General features: G+C 35.6%; 1 protein-coding gene across 7 annotated transcripts in view; it reads right to left on the bottom strand.

Annotated features, from left to right (window-relative positions):
* Positions 1-574: 574 nt before the first annotated feature.
* The window catches only part of ARHGAP5 (Rho GTPase activating protein 5), an 86,891-nt gene continuing 64,850 nt past the window's right edge, over positions 575-22,615 (bottom strand). For 5 of the 7 annotated variants that reach the window (XR_010150901.1, XM_016925972.4, XM_054666455.2 and 2 more), the window contains 4 exons: positions 12,626-12,703; positions 8,942-9,073; positions 6,201-6,306; positions 1,255-4,097 (listed from right to left, as the gene is read on the bottom strand). Coding sequence is in view for 6 of the 7 variants with exons in the window: in XM_016925972.4 (XP_016781461.1) it covers positions 3,770-4,097; positions 6,201-6,306; positions 8,942-9,073; positions 12,626-12,703 (644 nt within the window). In the remaining variant the exon portion in view is untranslated. Of the gene's footprint in view, positions 4,098-6,200; positions 6,307-8,941; positions 9,074-12,625; positions 12,704-22,615 lie in introns of all 7 variants that reach the window. The other 2 variants (XM_003954432.6, XM_016925973.4) reach the window with 1 other exon arrangement.

Genomic DNA, 22,615 nt, shown 5'->3' with positions numbered 1-22,615 from the left:
CTAAGAACTTCCAAGAGTTCTAATACAGTAAAAAAATCAACCATGTCCCATATGTATTGAAACAAATTAGAAACTGTTAAGTCTAAGAATTTAAGTACCTTGAAACTACTAAATTCAAGATAACACAAAGATTCATGTTGAACAGACCTCACCAGATCCAGACTGACAACATATACCACAAAATTTGGCCTAATAGTCACAAACCATGAAGACACAAATATATTCGTTAATATTAGCAGCTCTGCTATAACTAGAATAGTTTTCAAAATATTTCCAGTGGCTCTAAAGAATGTCTAGCCACAGCTCAAAAATCACATCCAGGTAAGATCTCAGTCTTAGAAATCTGTGCATTATCTTGTTTTCCTGATAATTTAAAAAATCAAATTTTCACCTATATACATCCCCAGAAAAAATTTTGAATCTCCTTTTCAGGTACAGTGAAAATTCAATAATACATCTCCTTAATAAAATTTCCATCATATTGATAAATTTATATTTTTATTTTTCATATTTCACTTGAAAAAAATTAGCTAATTTTTACCAATGAAATGGTAAAAATAGAGGCAACTATAACTTAAAATTACACAGCTTCTTAATGTTTTATTCATAGCATTCTTTATACATCAGAAGCTTCACTGATATTTAGTTTACTGCAGCATCCTGTGGGTGAAGCACAAAAATTACATTAAACAAAGAAACAAAAGCACTTTTGACTTTTTAAAATTATATGTATATTTATATCCAGTTGACAAATAGCATCACAATTATTACTGTATAAAAAACTAAAAATCACCATGGAACCTAAGGCCTAAATTCTCATTCCAATTGTTCCCTTTTGTTGATACCTAAGAGATATTAATTAGATTCCAGTACCTCAAAAAAAAAAAAAAAAACCCAAATAAACAAAAAAACCCAGGTCTACATTATTTACATACAGTATGGGAAAAAAAGCTGCTTTTTGGCTAACTTAGATTGCGGTTACCTGCAGTATTTACACTGTAAATGTTAAGGGGAAGAAGCACTACTAACAAATACCATTTAAAAAAAATATATTGTGCCTGGAATTTTATTCTTAAATTAGTTGTATATCCTAATAAGTGTCTGTTGAATAGAATTTGACTTCTAATAAATCTACTGAAAGTGTGAAACAGAGTACCACTATGCTTCTTTATATTGCTAATCTAGATCCTGTTAGGTCCAATATTGTAGTTAACTATAAGCACTGAACCTTAAATGAAACAATGGCAACATGTGTGTAGATGAAATTTTATTCAGTATTGTAAAATATAATGCCTTGATGTTTACTCACAATTATGAGACTATCCTATTCTTTTAATCCTTTAAGAAGTCTCATATGATAGGTCCCTAAACAGTGAAACCTTCCAGTAACTTACCAGAAAAAAGTTTAATTATGTTATTCTGTTCTTAGATGTTTCTAATATTTAAAAGCATATCTAAACCCTTGGCAAAAACAAACACAATCAATTCAGTGTAACAGACTGAGCTTTAAACTGTACTTTAATTTTCAATAACTGTAACCTACTGGTTAATTGAACCAAATGTAGAGTATTTAAATGACTCACTATGAAGTGTGTCAAATCAATGATAGAATGCATAGAAAAGTGGAGATAAGTTTGGGGGAAGGTGCAAGGTGGGTTAATGTGAAAAACAGTAAATGCCAGTTTTAATAACAAAAATGGTACTAAACGCAGATGAACATTAAATTAATACAGTATAAAAGAGAACAGCTTAAATAAACTGGTATTCACATATTACAATAGCAAAGTTATGACAGAATGAACTGAAGACACGAACAGTTTTGAAAATTCTCTTTTCAGCCTACTTCCAATAGAAATAGTCAGGCTTTTTTCCTGTACATAGTTTGATGCTTTGTCTATACCATATATAGTAGAAAAATAAATTCTTTAGCAACCTAGAAACAGTTTATAAAACTCTTAAAGTTTAATTTTCTTTGCCAGACATGCCAATAGTTAAACTGACAACTATAAATTAAAGCTATATAGACAATAGGTATAAGTAATATAGAACAGGTTAAGAATACTACATTTACCGGATTTTTTTTTTAAAAATTACTGTACTTTCTTAATTCCTGTGTGCTTTGCAATAGGAATAATAGGGACTTTGTTTTCTTAGAAAAGATAACATGTAAGAGTATAACACAAATAAGATAATTTATAATATACATGTACTTCAACAGCAGCCTGGTTCATGCCAACATCTTGGTTCTGAAGTTAAAATTGGAAGTACAATACCTAGAACTTAACAGTTGGGAGAGACAATATTTATTTTAGGAAAAAACAGAGCAAATCAAACTCTTAGGAGCCTTGAATCTGAAAATCATCTATTTACTATAATACACATAAGATAATCTTAAAATTGTAGTATGAATTAAGATAACATTGACCAAAGAATTTTTTTCTTTACTACACAAAATATAACCTAGTGAAATTTACCTGTGCCACCTATTCTGAAAATTTTATCCATAATTTAGTGTTCTGGTTTTATCTTCACTAACAAAATGTTTACCCCCAAAAGCAGCAGTCACTTATAGTAATTCTGGTACCAACATCAAAGGAAAAAACTGGCTTAAAAATGGTGCAAAAGCCATTTTGGATTTTAGTACAACACATCACAGAAAAGAATATGGATACAAATTTGTAATATAAACACTCCAAGGAGTCTGTCAGTACCCAAAGTATTTTTATTGCTATATTAGCAATGGGTTTTTTGGATATTTTTTAAGGGCCACATAAAAATAGATTCAAGGAACAAATTAAATTGAAGTCCTAGATTTAAATGTTTGGTTTAAAGAATTTTCTACAACAAATTTCATGTTTATGTATGAAAAGTTATATAACCTTATATGAAAATGTCATGAAGTATTTTCTACACTATACTAAATGTGTTCCCCAAGAGGGAAAAAATTAAAATATCTAAAATATATTAGATTAAGATTACAAGACCATCATAGATCTTTTGAACATGCATCTGTTTACAGAATTAACAGTATACAAAATTTTTATTTCATTATGGACCATAAAGAAATGAGTTGGTGACAACTATCCTTTGCACAACATTATCAACTCACTTTAGCCACAAGCATGTCCTTGGTATGTGTGTAAAAGAAATAGGTTCATTTATCCCTCATCAAATCATCCATAGGTTTACTTGGAAGTAAAGATGAAGGTACAGAAATGTGAAATATGTCAAGTATATTTTTTCTTTCTTTCAAACAACATCCCAAGCATGGCCTCAGTAGCCTGAAATTATAAAATACTTAACTGGGCTTTTAGTTATCTACACCGACTGCCAGAATGTAAATTAAGTTGCCCAAATTAGCACATCAAATAACAAAATCAGCCAGAAAGCAGGCTGAAAAGCATTAAATGTTTCATATAGGTGAGTTTTTAAATCATTTAATTTCTATAGAAAAATTTTATTCACAATATAATGTGACAGAAATTGCCACAGGAATGATATACTGATTGCAATAAGGTTGCATGCAGCAGCAGCTTTGTACTTTATAGCTATTTTTGTTTATAAAAATTAAACCTCTCCAGTCATGCTTATCACATGGTCTTAGATTTGTAATGTAAGTGAATAAGGAATACCATCTAGTTCAAAGAGAAAATGTAATTTTGAATGTGAATTATCTGTATGAAACATGAAGTATACTACTGAACCCTGAAACATGCATGTCTAGATTTGCTTTTTGTCCAAATCCAGCCTGTTTGCAATCACTTCCTACTCATATAATACCAAGAGGATCCGTTTGTAATTGTGGTTGTATCAGCTGAGGTTGCAATGGTGGCGGCAACTGAAGTGGCACCATTGGTTCCACCAACTGTCCTGGGTTTGAAGGTGGTGGAGGAGCCACAATGTTTGTCGTTTCTACAATTTCTCCATTGTAAAAGAAAAACTGACACTGCTGAATGAATGTTTCAACAACAGATTGATGAATCTTAGTAGTAGACAGAAACTCTCGATTTTCAAAATCAGGTCTCATCAAGGTTGGCCAAAAACAGATGGATAAGTTGTCTGCTGTCATTAGGTTGATTTTATGTTGCTGACTAACCCTGAAATTATGAAAGGAAAAAACATTTAGAAATCAAAACTCATTACAATCACAGAATTCCAGAGCTAGAAATGATCTCAGATTTAATGTTACCTTTTATCCTACTTCAAACCTGGGGTTTAAAAATTTGCATAAAGAAGCATCTTTAATTCGTATGTAAAAAACTTTTCCTGGGCCAGGTGCAGTGGCTCACGCCTGTAATCGCAGCACTTTGGGAGGCTGAGGCAGGCGGATCACCTGAGGTTGGGAGTTCGACACCAGCAGGACCAACATGGAGAAACCCCATCTCTACTAAAAATACAAAATTAGCCAGGCGTAGTGACAAAGCCTGTAATTCCAGCTACTTGGGAGGCTGAGGCAGGAGAATCGCTTGAACCTGGGAGGTGGGGGTTGTGGTAAGCCGAGATCGCGCCATTGCACTCCAGCCTGGGCAACAAGAGTGAAGTGAAATTCCGTCTCAAAAACAACAACAATAACAACAAAAAACCTTTCCTGATGTGACAAATTGTATTGAGTTTCTGGCAACAGAAACAACAAATTCTAATTGTGTATGTAACTTCTTTGACTACTGTGAGAGATGAAAAACCAGAGTATGCTCTCTCAACTAGCTTTGGAAAAATTACTACCATAGGGGTTTGACACTAATATCAGGCTAATTTTCCCTTCCTTCCTCTGTTCCTCTCTTTTTTTTTCCTCTCTCTTTCTTTCTCTCTCCTTTCTTCCTTTTTTTTTTTTTTTGAGAATCAAGTCTCACTATGTTGCTCAGACTGGTCTCAAACTCCTGGCCTCAAGTGATCCTCCAGCTCCCCAAAGTGTTGAGCCACCGCATCTGGCTGAGAATTTTTAACTTTCAGAAAACCTGGTTGCAGCAGGTGCGGTAGCTCACGCCTGTAACCCCAGCACTTTGGGAGGCCGAGGTGGGCAGATCACAAGGTCAAGAGATCAAGACTATCTTGGCCAACATGATGAAACCCTGTCTCTACTAAAAATACTAAATTTAGCTGGGTGTGGTGGTGTACATCTGTAATCCCAGCTACTCGGGAGGCTGAGGCAAGAGAACTGCTTGAACCCAGGAGGCAGAGGTTGCAGTGAGCTGAGATCATGCCACTGAACTCCAGCCTGGCGACAGAGCAAGACTCCATCTCAAAAAAAAAAAAAAAAAAAAACACCTGGCTGCTAGCATTCCATAAAACAATCTTTTTTTTTTTTTTTTTTTTTTTTTTTTGAGACAGAGTCTTGCTCTGTTGGCCAGACTGGAGTGCAATGGCATGATCTCAGCTCATTGCAACCTCCGCCTCCCAGGCTCAAGCAATTCTCCCGCCCCCCAAGCCTCCTGAGTAGCTAGGATTACAGATGCTCACACCACGCCCAGTTAATTTTTGTATTTTTAGTGGAAATGGGGTTTCACCATGTTTCCATGGTATTTTCTCAGGGAAAGGTTATAAGAAATGTTAATACAATTTTATACCACATTGCTAGTAAAAAGTAAGCTTTAAACGTCGGTTAATCCTCTTTTAGGAGGTACCAGCTGAAATGTACTTGGTTTGGGTGTTGATACTATTAGTTTAAAAAACAAAAAAAAACAAAAAAAACCATACAGTTCATTAAAATGCCAGTAGAAAATATTATGAGGAGACTTTTCAAAAAATTAGTACATATACTAATAGTTCCATTCAGTCCTCAGAACAACTTTGTGAAGTGTTGTTATTTTCATGTTTACAGTTGAGACAATCAAGACTTAGGAAGAATAAGTCATTTACCCAAGGTCACAGAACTAGTAATTTTTCAAACCAAACCCTGTTCCAACTCCAAATAGGTCAATCTGGTTAGTTATCTGAGTGTCATTTCATATCTAAAATTCTAAGATTTTACAGAGAATGTGGTAAAAAGGAAAATATACTTACCACACTTACTATTTATATAATAATTACATTACAAAACTAATCATATATCTTTTTAGATATAAATTAGAAAAACAAAATTCAACTATATGTTTAGTCTGAGTCCCCTTTTCTATCTGATAATTACCCAATTTATAAAATTTACATGTTTGAAATGTGTAGTGCATTTTATTTGCCAAAAAACCCTAAAAAAATAAAAATACCTGTTTAGATGTGTTATCACGTATCTGAATACATCATAGTTTACAGGATGAAATTTCTTAACAATTTCTTTCAAGGCATGAAGACGTTCTGTTTTATCCGGGATTTCTGTAAAATTAAAACAGTGAAGAATCTGTGTAAAACTTACACATTTAAAAATATTTGATAAAGCTTCCTGCTATATTTACTATAACAATCAAGAATGTGTTTAAAGCATATTAGGATAGGTAAACAAAATCAAAGAAAATGTTCTAAAGCAGCAGTCCCCAGCCTTTTTGGCACCAGGGACCAGTTTTGTGGAAGACAGTTTTTCCACAGACGGGTGGGGGGATGGTTTCAGGATGATTCAAGTGCATTACATTTATCATTAGATTCTCATAAGACGTGCACAACCTAGATCCCCCGCATGCGTGGTTCACAATAGGGTTCCCACTCCTAGGAGAATCTAATGCCGCACCTAATCTGACAGAAGGTGGAGCCCGGTTTCCCTTATCCAACTGCTCACCTTCTGCTGTGCAGCCTGGTTCCTAACAAGCCAGGCTGTGTGGCCTAGGGGTTGGAGAGCCCTGTTCAAAAGAACCTGCTAAATTATGTAAATTAAGAAATCACTTCAACTAACATTATCTATTTCTATTAATGTTATCATTTATTACTATAGCCTTTTTATAAGGAAAGCTAATCACTGAAGACCAAAGTGACCCAGCATTGACAAAATGGGAAATGGTACGTTAGCAATTTATGTAACTAGATACTGATTTATAATTAACTAATTACTTATAAATATGTTAGGCTCTTAACATTTATGCTACAGAGTAACTATTTTAGGCTTTGTGGGCACACTTACTCAACCCTGTGTTGTAGCAGAAAAGCAGTAACAGACAACATGTAACAAACGGGAGTGGCTATACTCCAATAAAACTTCTGAAATTTGAATTTCATGTAATTTTAATGTGTCATGAAATTTTCTTTTCTCTTGGTGTAAAAACGACTCTCAGCTTAAAAGTCTGCCAAAAACTGGCGATAGCCTAAATATGGCCCTCGGGCTATAGATTCGCCTATACTACAATTACTTGTAATCCATTTTGCTTATCAAAGATTTTCCTTTACAGGCAGTTTAAGTATTTAACTTACTCTCCAAATATATGCAATTATGAAACAGAGTAACTAAAATGTGGCCCTGAAATAAATGAGATAGAGGGTGCTTTCCACCTCTTCCTTATTTTGGAGACCAGTGTGCACACCACATCATTATGGTAGCATAACCAATTACTAACAACATTTCATTTGTTACACATTACTTCTAAATCAGTCCTCAAAAATTTCCTAAGTAGGAATGTTCTGAGGTTCCTATTAATGGTCAATAGATAAGAACATCTAAGCTATCAATTAAACCATTTTCCCACTTTACCTGAGAGTACGTATATATATATGGCAACTATACCTTGTGACAATATACAGAATTTAAAAAAAGAATCACTGAGAACTTAGAACAATACGAAGTAGTTTCATCTAAAATAACCTGAAGACTTGCAACCAAAAGGAAATAGTAGAGAGAAGTATTTAGCAACTGTGCTAATTTTTTGTCACTGAGAAATCATGTGGATGAAACTGATGCCCAAACAGACTTTAGTTCTCATTTTCCAGATAAATGAATATCTGTTTAGTGGAAACATCTGAATGAAAGATGCCAAAGTAGGAATAAATACTAAATAAATATCATGTTCTTTCCCAAAATGACTTACAACACATGGTCTGCTATGGTTTGAATGTTTCCCCCAAAGTTCTTGTGTGGGAAACTTAATCCCCAAGGCAACAGTGTTGAGAGGTGGAATCTTTAAGAGGTGACTATATCATGAGGGTTTTGTCCTCATGAACAGATTAACGCTGTTATCTCTGAAGTGAGTTAGCTATTTTGGGAATGAGTTCCTGATAAAAGAGTAAGTTCAGCCCCCTTCCTGTCTCTTACTCTCTGAGTGTGCTCTCTTGCCCTTCCACCTTCGGTCATGGAATGACTTTGCAAAAAGGCCCTCACCTGATGAGGCCTCCTTGACCCTGAACTTACCAGCCTCTAGAACTGTAAGAAATAAATTACTTTATAAATTATGCAGTCTGTAGTATTCTGTTACAGCAACATAAAACAGGTAAGACAAGGCCAAAGTAAATTTCTTTGACTTACAATTTGAAGAATTTATTTAATTTTCTTACAATGCCCTTACGTTTGAATTAAAAACACAAACCTCAAACTTCTAGTACAATGATCTTCTAATTTCTAGGAGCATTTAAGTCACCTAGGGGGCTAGCTAAAACAGAATATTCCTGGAGGCCATCTCCAGGGATTCTGATTTTAATTTAGAGGAAAATGCCTTTAAGAAATAGAGTTCTAATGAGATCACATGGACACAGGAAGGGGAATATCATACTCTGGGGACTGTGGTGGGGAGCGGGGAGGGATAGCATTGGGAGATATACCTAATGCTAGATGACGAGTTAGTGGGTGCAGCGCACCAGCATGGCACATGTATACATATGTAACTAACCTGCACAATGTGCACATGTACCCTAAAACTTAAAGTATAATAAAAAATAATAATAATAATAAAAATTAAAAAAAAAGAAATAGAGTTCTAGTTAAGTTAATTTTTATTAGCTACATATTCTAGTACATGATGATTTTAACACTTAGCAATCAATATCCAAAAACTGCCATTATCATCCCTCTCATAAAAAGGAGGTTTATACTTACTTGCTGCTTCCAATAGTTCTGGATGAAGAGAATATGGAATTAAAGGATCTGGCAGATCTGCAAAGAAAGCTTTAAGGGCTCCAGCTACAGCATTTACTGTTACTTCCATTGACACTAGATTGATATTATGATCTACAAGACAAAAATTAACATTTTAAATTATATAATAAAACTTTATTATAGAAGCAAGCTAAATGGTTACTTTTAGATCAAAAGATAACTTTAAGTCTTGGGCCACTTTTCTTTTTCTTTTTTTTTTTTGAGACTGAGTTTTACTTTTGTTGCCCCAGCTGGAATACAGTGGCACAATCTCACCTCATTGCAACCTCCACCTCCCGGGTTCAAAGCAATTCTCCTGCCTCAGCCACCCGAGTAGCTGGGATTACAGGCGACCGTCACCACGCCCGGCTAATTTTTTGTATTTTTAGTAGACATGGGGTTTCACCATGTTGGCCAGGCTGGTCTCGAACTCCTGACCTCAGGTGATCCACCTGCCTCAGCCTCCCAAAGTGCTGAAATTACAGGCATGAGCCACGGCGCCTGGCCCCACTTTTCTTTTCAGGCTTACAAACTACACATATCAGGGAAAAGACAACCAAGCAATAAGCCTTTTCTGTTATAATAAAAAAACACTGTTAGGCTTATTAGTATATTGAGGAACTTTACTAATATCTATCTTTTTTTTGTTTGTTTATACAGCTATTTAAAAGAGGCCACAAGAGGCAGGTGAGGTGGTGCGTACCTGTAGTCCCAGCTACTCAGGAAACTAAGGTGAGAGGATCACTTGAGCCCAGGAGTTTAAGTCCAGCCTGGGCAACATAGTGAGACCCTGTTTCTTTGGAGGAGGAAAAAAAAAAAAAGAGGCCATAAGTAACTAGAAAGAAAAAATAAATATGCATACAGGTTGATCGGAAACTTGTTCACTGGAACATTTCGTATCTGGGATAACTGCTAAGTAAAATCCACATACTCCAAAATTTGAAAAAAATCTGAAATCCAAAATACTTCTGGGCCCCAAGAATTTTGAATAAGGGATACTCAATTTGTATAAATTCTAATTTGGACCTTTTAAGATTACAGTTCAAAATTTTATGTAAAATGGTTTAAATTTAAGTAGTTGGTGAAGTTCCGACTAAAAAAATCAAGAATGGAACATACTAAAGGTGTATCATAAGGTTAATTTGCTATTAGTAAATCACTTTAATATAAAAAATAGGCCAGCAAAAAGAAAAAAAATTTCCCCATCACCTAGAGAGAAGCATTGTTTACAGTTTAGCATGTTTCCTTTCAGCCTTTCTCTGCTCATTAAAAAAATTGCCAAATCAATTGTTCACATTTTGCCCTACATAAACAATTTTAATGGCTGTGAAAAATTTCCTTAGATTATACAATTTACATAATATTCTATTACTGAACATTTAGATTTCATTTAAATATATTACAATAATATGAAAATGATACGACGCTATGCTTTAATACATACAAGCTTATTTCCTTAGGCTACATTCTTTGTAGTAATAGCTACCCCATGAACATTTAATATGGTGCTCAGACAGAAAACTCTTCATATGCATTATCCTATTATCCTTATAGTTACTCTCATCACTCCCATACTAGACATGAAGAAATTGAGATTTAGAAAGATTAACTTGCCAGAGGCACAAAAATAGTGGCAGTGGTGGTAGGACGAGAAAACAAAACAAGAAAGTCAAACTCAAGAGCCTTGGTATTAACTATAACCATGCATTCATTACTGGAAGTGAAATTCTACCAATTTAATATCATTGTCTAAACAGTTTTTTAAACACTATAGATAGATAGATAGATAGATAGATAGATAGATAGATAGATAGATTTCTTTCTTTTTTTTGAGATGCAGTCTCACTCTGTCACCCAGGCTGGAGTGCAGTGGTACAATCTCAGCTCACTGCAACCTCCCCCTCCTGGGTTCAAGTGATGCTCTCGCCTCAGCCTCCCAAGTAGCTGGGATTACAGATGTGTACCACCATGTCTGGCTAATTTTTTGCATTTTAGTACAGATGGGGTTTCACTGTGTTGCCCAGGCTGGGCTCGAACTCCTGAGCTCAGGCAATTCGCCCACCTTGGCCTCCCAAAGTGCCAGGATTACAGGGGTGAGCCACTGTGACTGGCCAATATTTTTTAAAAATGGGATACTAGACTATACGATACTCTTTGGCAACAAGGTGTGTTTTTGTATACACACAGTCACACACACACACACCACTCAATAACTGATGTTTTGCCACTTCAACAGGCATAAAATCTTTATTTTACATGGCTTCTTGGTATTCATTCTACTTATTAGACCTGAGTGGTACCCCCCAACACCCCTTTTAAAAAAAACTTACAATACTGCAAAGAAGAGCCTTGTAAGTATATCTTGGCATGCTTATTGCAAAGACTTCTGTAACACATTCCTAGAAGTGGAATTTCTCTACCAAGCTATCTGAATCCTGATATTCACAAACTGCCTCTCAAAAGGCACCTACAACCAACAGTGTACAAGATACATGTTTACTTACGCTCTACTAACAATTCTTTTCATTCAAATAAAACAAATAAATATAATCCTTTAATTTTTATCATTAATAGAGGCTAAGCATATTTTCATGTATTTTTGGTTGCTCTCTTCTGATGCGAATTACTTAAGCTAGGTATATCACACCCTGTTTTAGCCACATGTCATACAGAATTTTTACATTTTTGTAAAATTTTAGCATGTACATAGTCCAGTCTATCAACTTGGGTTCATGCTTTCTAGGTTTCATATCAAGTTTAGGCTTTTCTTTACTCTAAGACTATAAAAATATTCACTCATTTTTCTCCCTAGTACTTATGGTTTTCATTTTTTACGTTTAAATCTTTAATCGCATATAGAATTTACTGAATATGAGTAGAAAATTCGGCTTTTTTTACTCCTAATGGCTAAGATGCCGATCAATCATAAGTCAAATTACTGCTTTTCTAAATCTGGTGATGGATTTATACAGGTTCAGTCACAGTCTTTTATTTGTGAGATAGTTTAATGTATTAGGAATATGAAATTTGGGAAGAAACTCAGAGTATATGCGCCATAAAATATCTAATCTGATATCAAAATATTGTATAGTATTCCCTTCAGTCTTAGTGTAAGAGACAGTTTCTTGTTATTTCAAAAACAAAATTTATTCTACTGCTTTCCATTCCTTCCAGGCCTGATGGACTTTGCTTCAATACTGAATGCCTGCTTTTCCAGTACCTCCTTTCTTATTTACCAAATCCTCTTCTGTCTTCATACTTACATTAAAAATTTATACAATATTGTATTTTCTTGACTCAACTGCCTTGTTTTCAATCTTTTCTTCTATTGCAATTGTATTTTAAAAGTTTCTTATCATCTATTTCCTCTTATAAATCCCTAGTACCAAGGCCCCTTAATTCAAAGGCTCTAAAAGTAATCAGTGACTTCCTTGCTAATGTAAAGAAAACAGGCTTTCCCTAGCTGTTTTGTACCTTTACTGTGGTATCTATTCTACTTAGTGCTTCTAATCTCACTTTGAAACCCTCTCTCCTCAACATCCATATCCTTAGGAAGTTTTCAAATGAAAATCAATCTTCTCACCATGAATTCTAACAAGGAAAACATAAAACAACAATTTTTATTTCACATAATCATCTTCTTACCTTGATCAAACTGCTTTTGAATATTGTCTTGGTCAGTTTTATTCCCGCTGACACGGTAGAGTCCTTCGGTACATAACCCTAAGAGAATAAAGAAATATGCATACTTTAATAAACACATATATATCCACACGGCTGGGCACAGTGGCTCATGTTTGTAATCCCAGCACTCTGGGAGGCCAAGGTGGGAGAACTGCTTGGCCCAGGAGTTTGAGCCCAGCCTGGGCAACACAGGGAGACTCTGTCTCTACAAATAATAAAGAAAAACTTAGCTGGGCATGGTGGCATGCACCTGTAGCCCCAGCTACTCAGGAGGCTGAGGCTCAGGCTCCCCACCTGAGCCTGGGAGGTCAAGGCAACAGAGCAAGACCCTGTCTCCCAAAAACAACCCCAACCAACCAAACAAAAAACCAATATATATCTATAACAATAAATGTACTTAATCTTATGTACAATTTCGTTACAAATTTATAGTGGTAAAATATTTGTAAGAATAAAATATTTTTTGAGCATTTTAAAAAAGTAAGTTCTTAGTGGACTGTTTTCTGTTTTAAACCATTTAGGACATTCAGCTCCTGACAAAATGAATAGACTTATTTCTCCCTACTCTCCCACTAAATACAGCTAAAAACCCTGAATCTAACATGTAAAAAAACCAAACATAAGTAGTCTGTGAATGGTGGAGAGAAGAAGGCAAACTGGCTAATGACTTAGAAACTTGAAGAACGACATGACAGTAAGTTCCCTGATTTTTGAGGGGGCAGGCAGAGGCTCATATCGTGACTGGGCGTTGGAGAGGCCTGCAACCCAGAAATACTAATAAGCAAAGGCAAAAACACCACCACCACCATACCCAAAACTAACAAAAACAAAAAGATAAAACCCAACAACAACAGCAACAAGAAGTCTGCTTTCCCTAGTGAAAGGATTAGAAGAGGTACAGCCTAGCAAAACAAAACCTTTTTGACTATAATCGCCCTACTCAAGCCACAGAGCATGGAGTCCCTCCTCACTCTTGTCAGTGGAGGCCAACTGGGAAGCCTAGACTTCTACTGCTGCCAATCAGTAACAAGGAGTTCTTTACCCTTTCTGGAGTGTCAGCAGAGGCTGAGTCAAGAGCCTAAACTTCCACCACCAATCCTAGGTAAGAGATGCCCTACCTACCCCACCATGCTATATTATCAGTGAAAGCCAATGGAAGCCAACAGGGAGTCTGAACTTCCACTCCCACCTTGCAGCCCTCCTCCCCTGCTGGTGCAACGTCAGAGGAGGCCTGCTTAAATAGATTTGAGTAATATTCCAAAGTCTCTGAACACAATATCCAAAGTGTCTATGAGATACAATAATAAAACAAAAGTCCCTCATATCAAAAACCAAGAAAAATGTCAACTTGAATGATAAATGACATTTAACAGACACCAACACAATGGTGGCAGTTATGGAATTATTGAACAGGACTTTAAAGCAGTTATTATACAATGTGCAATTACAAACACACTTGAAACATGAAAAATAGGAAGTTTCAGCAAAGAAACAGAATATATAAGGAATAACTAAATGGAAATTTTAGGCCAGGAGTGATGGCTCCCGCCTGTAATCCCAGCACTTTGGGAAGCTGAGGTGGGTGGATCACTTGAGGTCAGGAGTTTGAGACAAGCCTGGCCAACATGTTGAAAACCCACCTCTACTAAAAATACAAATATTAGCTAGGCATGGTGGTGGGCGCTTGTAATCTCAGTTACTTGGGAGGCTAAGGCAGGAGAATCACTTGAACCCAGGAGGCAGAGGTCGCAGTGAGCCAAGATCACACCATTGCACTCCAGCCTTGGCGACAGAGCGAGACTCCTTCTCAAAAATAAATAAATAAATATAAATATAAATATAAATAAATGAATAGAAATTTTATAACGAAGAAATACAGTGACAGAAACAACTCACCAAGTGGGCTCAATAGCAAGATAAAGATGACCAAAATAATAATAATAATAATAACTGAACTTGAAGATAAATCAATAAAAATTACCCAATTTAAAGCCAGGCATGGTAGCTCACACCTGTAATCTTACCTCAAAATAACTATACTTCATTGTTCTCTAGATAACATTTATCCTGACTTTGTGAATGTATTCTTTTACAGAATTCTTATTACTCCATGTATATCTGTATATCCCAGTTGAAACATTTCTTCCTCATTGACACGTTCCCTGCTATCTCCAATTAGACGCAATTTTTTCTTCCTTTGAACTCCTGTAGTACTTTATCTATAGCTCTATTACTACTCAGTAAAAGTCATAGCAGTACCTTTCCATCCCCAGGGTTCTTCACACAGTGCAGTGGTTCTCAGCTGGGGGCATAATGCACCTCAAGGAACACTTGGTAATGCCTAGAGATATTTTTGGTTGTCAAAATTGTAGGAAGGCTATCTAACAGGCAGTGGCCAGGAATGCTGTTAAACATCCTAGAATGCAAAGGACAGCCTCTAACAACACAGAATTAAATAGCCTCAAATGTCAATAATGCTAAGGTTGGGAAACCCCTTCCACAGTGATAAACATTTATTATTATTTGTTAAATGGAGATTATAAGGCCCTTAACTATCCACACTAAAATCTTGCCCTTTACTCACTATTAACAGTAATTTCAAAAAACAAAAACAGACTAAATTATCCAGCTGTGAATTATCCAAGTTTTATGTGGCCTTAAATCACCCAAAGTATCCATCCTGGACCTCCAAGCAATAAAGGGATTAGAAACGTATCCCAACATTCCCAAACTAAATATAAAATTTTAGTAATGTAAAATAATGTTGCCTTTTGGCTGGGCACGGTGGCTCATACCTGTAATCCCAGCACTTTGGGAGGCCAAAGCGGGCGGATCACGAGGTCAGGAGATTGAGACCATCCTGGCTAACAGGGTGAAACCCCGTCTCTACTAAAAATACAAAAAAAATTAGCCGGGCGTGGTGGTGGGCACCTGTAGTCCCAGCTACTTTGGAAGCTGAGGCAGGAGAATTGCTTGAACCCGGGAGGCGGAGGTTGCAGTGAGCCGAGATCACACCACTGCACTCCAGCCTGGGCGAAAGAGCAAGTCTCCGTCTCAAATAATAATAATAATAATAATAATAACAACAACAACAACAACAACAACACAACAACAAGTAAAATAATGTTGCCTTTTAATTGAGTACCTTTTTTCCCTTTCATTAGAAAAGGTCACTAACCCTTAAGTAACCCAGAGTATTACTGATATCTGAAGTTTTAGAATGGCCTAAGTTTTATTTGAGTTGCTAACAGATAAAAAACCAGGGTTTCACTGCCTGTTCCCCTACACCTTCAGGGTGACATAATTATTTAAGTCATAAAATAGATTACAAAGGGTAACAGAGATGCAAGGTGTATAAATAATCCATAAATTTGATAAATGTGTCCATGGGGAGTGATGTCACCAAAAGTGGTGGATAAGAGAATTCCAGGACTCAGTTCCCCAACAAAAGCGACTAATGAGCTGCCAGAAGGGTCAGAATCAACGTTTGCAGAACTCTGTAATCTATTAAAAAATTACAACAACCAGTAATCATCTTGGTGAAGAAAGCTTTAAATTACCTCCCATCCCCTAATACCCCAGATTAGTGACAATCATGAGGACAGTAGCCTGCACTGTGGGTGTGGGTTACACAAGTGCCAGAGAGCAATACCAACCTTATTCTGAAAGAAGTGTGGTCATGGATTTCAACCTGTCTGTTGGCTCTCTGAAGGGAAGGCACAAGGGCTTGCCTTTGTTTCACCTACAAGACTTGGAAAGTGTTGTTTTTCCCTTGGCTCCAGATAGTTAAAGAAACTAACAAATCACCGCAAAATGAATAGAACAGACTTCAGTGGCAGCAAATGGCAAAGAATACAGACTTCACAAAAATAGTTTACAGAAGTCTCTAAAGAAGCAAACAACATAAACAACACACAGCAAAAGCAAACCCTGGTGAGGGGAAAGAATTTCATTTCCAGGGTTGCCATATTATAATCTTTTAAATGTCTTTATTTTCAACAAAAGAGGCATACAAAGAAACAAGAAAGTAGAGTTTATTACAGGAAAAAAAGAAATTTAGAGAAACTGTCCACAATGAAGCCCAGTCATTGCATTTACTAGACAAAGACTTTAAATCAAAAGTTCTTCTAAAAAATCACAAAGATCTAAAGGAAACCATGAACAAAGAACTAAAGGAAACCAGGAGAATGATGACTCAACGAACTGAATATCAATACATACACAGAAATTATAAAAAGACCCTAAAAAGAAATTCTGCAATTGAAAAGTACAATAAATGAAAAGAAAACTTCACCAGAGAGGTTGAGAGGTTAACAGCAGACATGAGCAGTCAGAAGGAGTAATCAGTGAATTTTTAAAGACTGGTTGAGATTATCCAGTCTGAAGAGAAAAGAGGAATGAATGAAAAAACAAGAAAGAAGCAACTGTCACATATAAGGTACATTCAATAACATTAACAGCCTATTCGATCTTCAGAAACCATGGAGGTTAGAAGACAGTAGAATGATATATTTAAAGTGTTTAAAGAAAAAAAAACCCTGCAAACCAAAAATTCTGTGTCTGGTAAAACTATGTTTCAAAAATGAAGGAGAAACTAAGATACTCTTAGATAAACAAAAGTTGAGAGAGATTGTCACTAGTATACATGTCCTACAAGATATGGTAAAGAGAGTTAAGGAAGTTCTCTAAGCTGAAATGAAAGGGCACTAGACAGTAACTTGAAGCCATACAAAAAAATAAATAACGAAGGTTATGGCAGCTAGATAGGCAAGCATATAAGCCAGCAGTATTTCATTTTTGATTTATAACTCCTTTTTGTCCTGGTATGATTTTAGAAGTACATAAAACAATAATTACAAGTCTATGTTAACGGGCATAAAATGTATAAAGATGTAATTTCTGACAATAACAAAGATGGGAAATGAAGCTGTAAAGGAGCGGTTTTTGTACACATTTGAAACTAAGGTGCTTTCAATTAAAACATGACTATTATAAATATGTTAATTGTAATCTGCAGGGTAATGATTAAGAAAATAATTTGAAATCTCCTATTAAGACAGAGATTAGTAGAATGGATAAAAGAGAAAAACAGCATCCAACTATACACAGTCTATAAGACAATCACTACAGTACCAAAGACACAATATGTTGAACGTAAAAGGATAGAAAAGTACATTCCATATAAATAGTAATTAATAAGACAGTGGGAGTAGCTATCCTAGTATCAGAAAAAATAGACTTTAAGACAAAAACTGTTACAAGAGCATACAAGGACATTATACATCAGTAACAGGGAGACTCCATCAATAAGATATAATTATAAACATAAATGCACCTAACAAGAGTCCAAAATACATAAGGCAAAAACTGACAGAATTGAAGGGAGAAATAAACATTTCAACTATAAAAGTTGGAGACGATAATAGTCCACTATAATAATGAACAGAACTAGACAGATCACCAAGGAAAACAGAGACTTTGAACACTATAAACCGACTAGACCAAACAGACACACAGAACACTCTATCTAACAACAGCACAATATACATTCTCTTTAAATGCACATGTAACATTCTGGAGGAAACACCGTATGTTAGGCCACAAAACAAGTTTAAATAAATTTTAAAGGCCTGAAATAATAGAGAGTATGTTCTCTGATCACAAGGGAATGAAAACAGATATAAGTAACAAAAGAAAAATTAATAAATATGTGAAAATTAAACAACATTCTTTTTTTTTTTTTTGAGACGGAGTCTCACTCTGTCGCCCAGGCTGGAGTGCAGTGGTATGATCTCGGCTCACTGCAAGCTCCGCCTCCTGGGTTCACACCATTCTCCTGCCTCAGCCTCCCGAGTAGTTAGGACTACAGCATGCGCCCGCCAACACACCTGGCTAATTTTTTTTTTTTTGTATTTTTAGTCAAGACAGGGTTTCACCGTGTTAGCCAGGATGGTCTCGATCTCCTGACCTCGTGATCCACCTGCCTCGGCCTCTCAAAGTGCTGGGATCACAGGCGTGGGCCACTGTGCTCGGCCAAACAACACATTCTTCAACAGCCAATGGAACAAAGAAATTACAAATAAAATTAGAAAATACTTCTAGATGACGATTTAGTGGGTGCAGTGCACCAGCATGGCACATGTATACATATGTAACTAACCTGCACAATGTGCAGATGTACCCTAAAACTTAAAGTATAATAAAAAAAAAGGAAAGAAAAAAAAAAAAAAACAAATAACCTAAAAAAAAAAAAAAAGAGAAAAGGAAGTGGAACATACAAAAGAAAAAAGATCTGGCAGGAAATTATATTGGCAAAATTATTTTTAATCACATATGGTATTATCCCATTGTTCGCAATGTCTGGCATATAGTGGTTTTAAATAAATGTTTTCTTTTTATTTTTCTTTTAGAAAAAAAAAAGAAAATACTTTGACATGAACAAAAAGAACAATATACAAAAACCTATGGGATGCAGCCAAAAGATTTTCAGACGGAAACCTGCATCTGTAAAAACCTTGATTTAAAAAGATTCCAACTTTAAGGAACTAGAAAAAGAAGACAAAGCTAAACCTAAAGCTAGCAGAATGAAAGAAATAATAAAAATTAATATAGAGATAAAATAGAAAGTAGAAAAACAATAGGGAGAATCAAACAAAACCAAAAGTTGGTTCTCTGAAAAGATTAAATTGACAAACCTTTAGCTAGATTTACCAAGGAAAAAAAAGAGAAAACTCCAATTACTAAAATCAGAAATGAAAGTAGACACATTACTACTGAAACATACAGATAAAAAGGGTTACAAGAGAATACTATGAACAATTGTATGCCATCAAATTAGGTAAGTTAAATGAAATAAACTTTTTTAGAAATATACCAACTACCAAAACTGATTCAAGAAGAAACAGAAAATCTCAACAGCTCTATAAACAAATGAGCTTGATCTAGTAATCAAAAGCTCACAAAAACAAAAAAGCCCAATACAAGATGTTTTCACTGATGAATTATGCCAAACCCTTAAAAAAGTATTAACAATAATTGATCTCAAACTCTTCTAAAAAACAAAGAGAAACACTTCCTATGAAGCTGTGATTACCCTAATGCCCCATAGCCAGATTAAAAATACAAAGTGAAAACTATAGGCCAATATCCCCTACATATACAGATTTTTAAAATCTTCAACAAAATACTACCAAACCAAATCAATATTAATTGAATATTAAGAATAGAATATTAAGATTATACATCATGACCAAGTAGGATTTATCCAAAGAAAGCAAGGGTAGTATGAAATATGGAAAACAATTAGTCTGATGGGCCACATTAATAGAATAAATCAGCAGGGGGTGGGGGGAACCATATGATCATCTCAATTGATGTAGAAAAAGCATCTGACAAAATTCATCACCCTTTCATAATAAAGTCACTTAAGCTAGGAATAGAAGGTTATCTTCTTCAACACGATCAAGGACATTTATGAAAAATCCACAGCTATATACTTATTAGCTGTGATGAAATATGGTGAAAGAATCAGTTTTCCCCTAAGATCAAGAACAAAACGAGTATGTCTGTTTTTGCCACTTCCGTTTAACATTACACTGGAGTTTTAGGCAAGGAAAAATAAATAAATAATATCCAAGTTGGAAAAAAATGAAGTAAAATTATCCCTATTTACAGATGACATGACTTACATGCAGAAAATCCTAAAGAATCCACAAAAAATACTAGTAAGAGTTGGCCAGGCGCAGTGGCTCACGCCTGTAATCCCAGCACTTTGGGAGGCTGAGGCGGGCAGATCACCTGAGCTCAGGAGTCTGAGACCAGTCTGGGCAACATGGTGAAACCCCATCGCTACTAAAAATATAAAAACTAGCCAGGTGCAGTGGCACCCACCTGTAATCCCAGCTACTTGGGAAGCTGAGGCAAGAGAATTGCTTGAACCCAGGAGTGGAGGTTGCAGTGAGCAGAGATTGCACTGCTGCACTCCAGTCTGGGCAACAGAGTGAGACTCTGCCTCTAAAAACAAAACAAACCACAAACAAATAAAAACTAGTAGAAGTTAATACAAAATTCAGCAAAGTTGCAGGTTACAAGATCAACACATAAAAGTTAGTTGTATTTTTATACTCCAGCAATGAGCAATCTGAAGATGAAATCAAGAAAACAATTCTATTTACAACAGCATCCTAAAGAATAAAATACCTAGGAATAAATTTGACCAAGAAGGTACAACACTTGTACAATGAAAATGACAAAATAGTGTTGACAGAAACTAAAGATCAAGATCTAAATAAAAGATATCCTGTGTTTGTGGATTGGAAGGCGAAATTTTTTTTTTTTTTTTTTTTTGAGACGAAGCCTCACCCTTGTCCCCAGGCTGGAGTGCAATGGCATGATCTTGGCTCACTGCAACCTCCCCATCCTGGGTTCAAGGGACTCTCCTGCCTCAGCCTCCTGAGTAGCTGGGATTACAGGCGCCTGCCACCACGTCTGGCTAATTTTTGTATTTTTAGTAGAGACGGGGTTTCATCATGTTGGCCAGGCTGGTCTTGAACTCCTGACCTCAGGTGATCTGCCCACCTCAGCCCCCCAGAGTGCTGGGATTACAGGCGTGAGCCACCCCACCTGGCCCGGAAGGCTAAATATTTTTAAAATGGCAACTTCTACCCAAATTGATCTACAGATTCAATGCAATTTTTATCAAAACCTAATTGGCTGTTTTTGCAGAAATGGAAAGGAAAATCCTCAAATTCACATTCAATTGCAGGAAACTCTGTAGCTAAAGGAATCTTGAAAAAGAAGAAAAAACCGAAGAACTCTATGCTTTCTGATTTCAAAACTTACTACAAAATTACAGTAACCAAAACAGTGTGGTACTAGCAAAAGTATAATATACAGATCAATGGAACAGAACTGAGAGCACAGAAATAAACCCATGTATCTATGGCCAACTGATTTTCAACAAGGGTGTCAAGACCATTTAATGAGAAAAGGATACTCTTTGCAATAAATGGTGCAGAGACAGGCGAATATCCACATGCTTAAGAACAAATTTAGATCTCTACCTCATACTAGATACAAAAAAATATTAAAGACCTAAATGTAAGAGCAAACCCTATAAAACCTAGGGATAAAGGAAAAAGTGATAAATCTTCATGACCTTGATTTTGCCAATAAATTCTTATTTATGATGCCAACAGCAAGAGCAACAATATACATCCAATTTATTTAAAAATAAATTGGATTTCATTAACATTTAAAACTTTTATACATTAAAAGATATTATCAAGAAAGACAACCTACAGAATGGGAGAAAATACTTGCAAATCACTTACCTGATAAAAGTCCAGTACTAGGAATCAACTTAACAACTTAACAAAAGATAACCCAATTTAAAAAGGCCAAAGACTTAAAAAAAAAAAATTTCTCCAAAGAAGGTACACAAATGGCCAAGATGCACATGAAAAGATGCTCAACATCATTAGTCAACGGGAAATGGAAATCAAAATCACAATGAGGTATTACTTCATATAATTTAAAAATGGAAAACAGCAAGTGTTGGTGAGGATGTGGAGAAACTGAAACACCAGTACACTGCTGATAAGAATGTAAAATAGTGTAGCTGCTGTAGAAAATAATGTGGTGCTTCTCTACTAAGTTAAACATAGAATTATCGTATGATCCAGCAATTCCACTCCTAGGCATACACCCTCAAGAATTCAAAACAGGTACTAAAACAAATACTTACACACAAACATTCACAGCAGCACTATTCACAATAGCCAAAAGAATGAAAACAATCCAAACACTTGTCAATGAATAAACGGATAAATGTGATATAGCTATATAATGGAATTTATAAATCATAAAAAGAAATAATGTACTGATACATGCTATAATGAGGATAAGTCTAAATAATATGCTAAATGAAAGAGCCATACACAAAAGGTCACA

This window comes from Pan troglodytes, chromosome 15 (assembly GCF_028858775.2).
Source record: "Pan troglodytes isolate AG18354 chromosome 15, NHGRI_mPanTro3-v2.0_pri, whole genome shotgun sequence".
Taxonomy (NCBI): Eukaryota; Metazoa; Chordata; class Mammalia; order Primates; family Hominidae; genus Pan; species Pan troglodytes.
The sequence above is the reverse complement of the archived record's forward strand: the minus strand, read 5'-3'. Positions and strand labels throughout refer to the sequence as shown.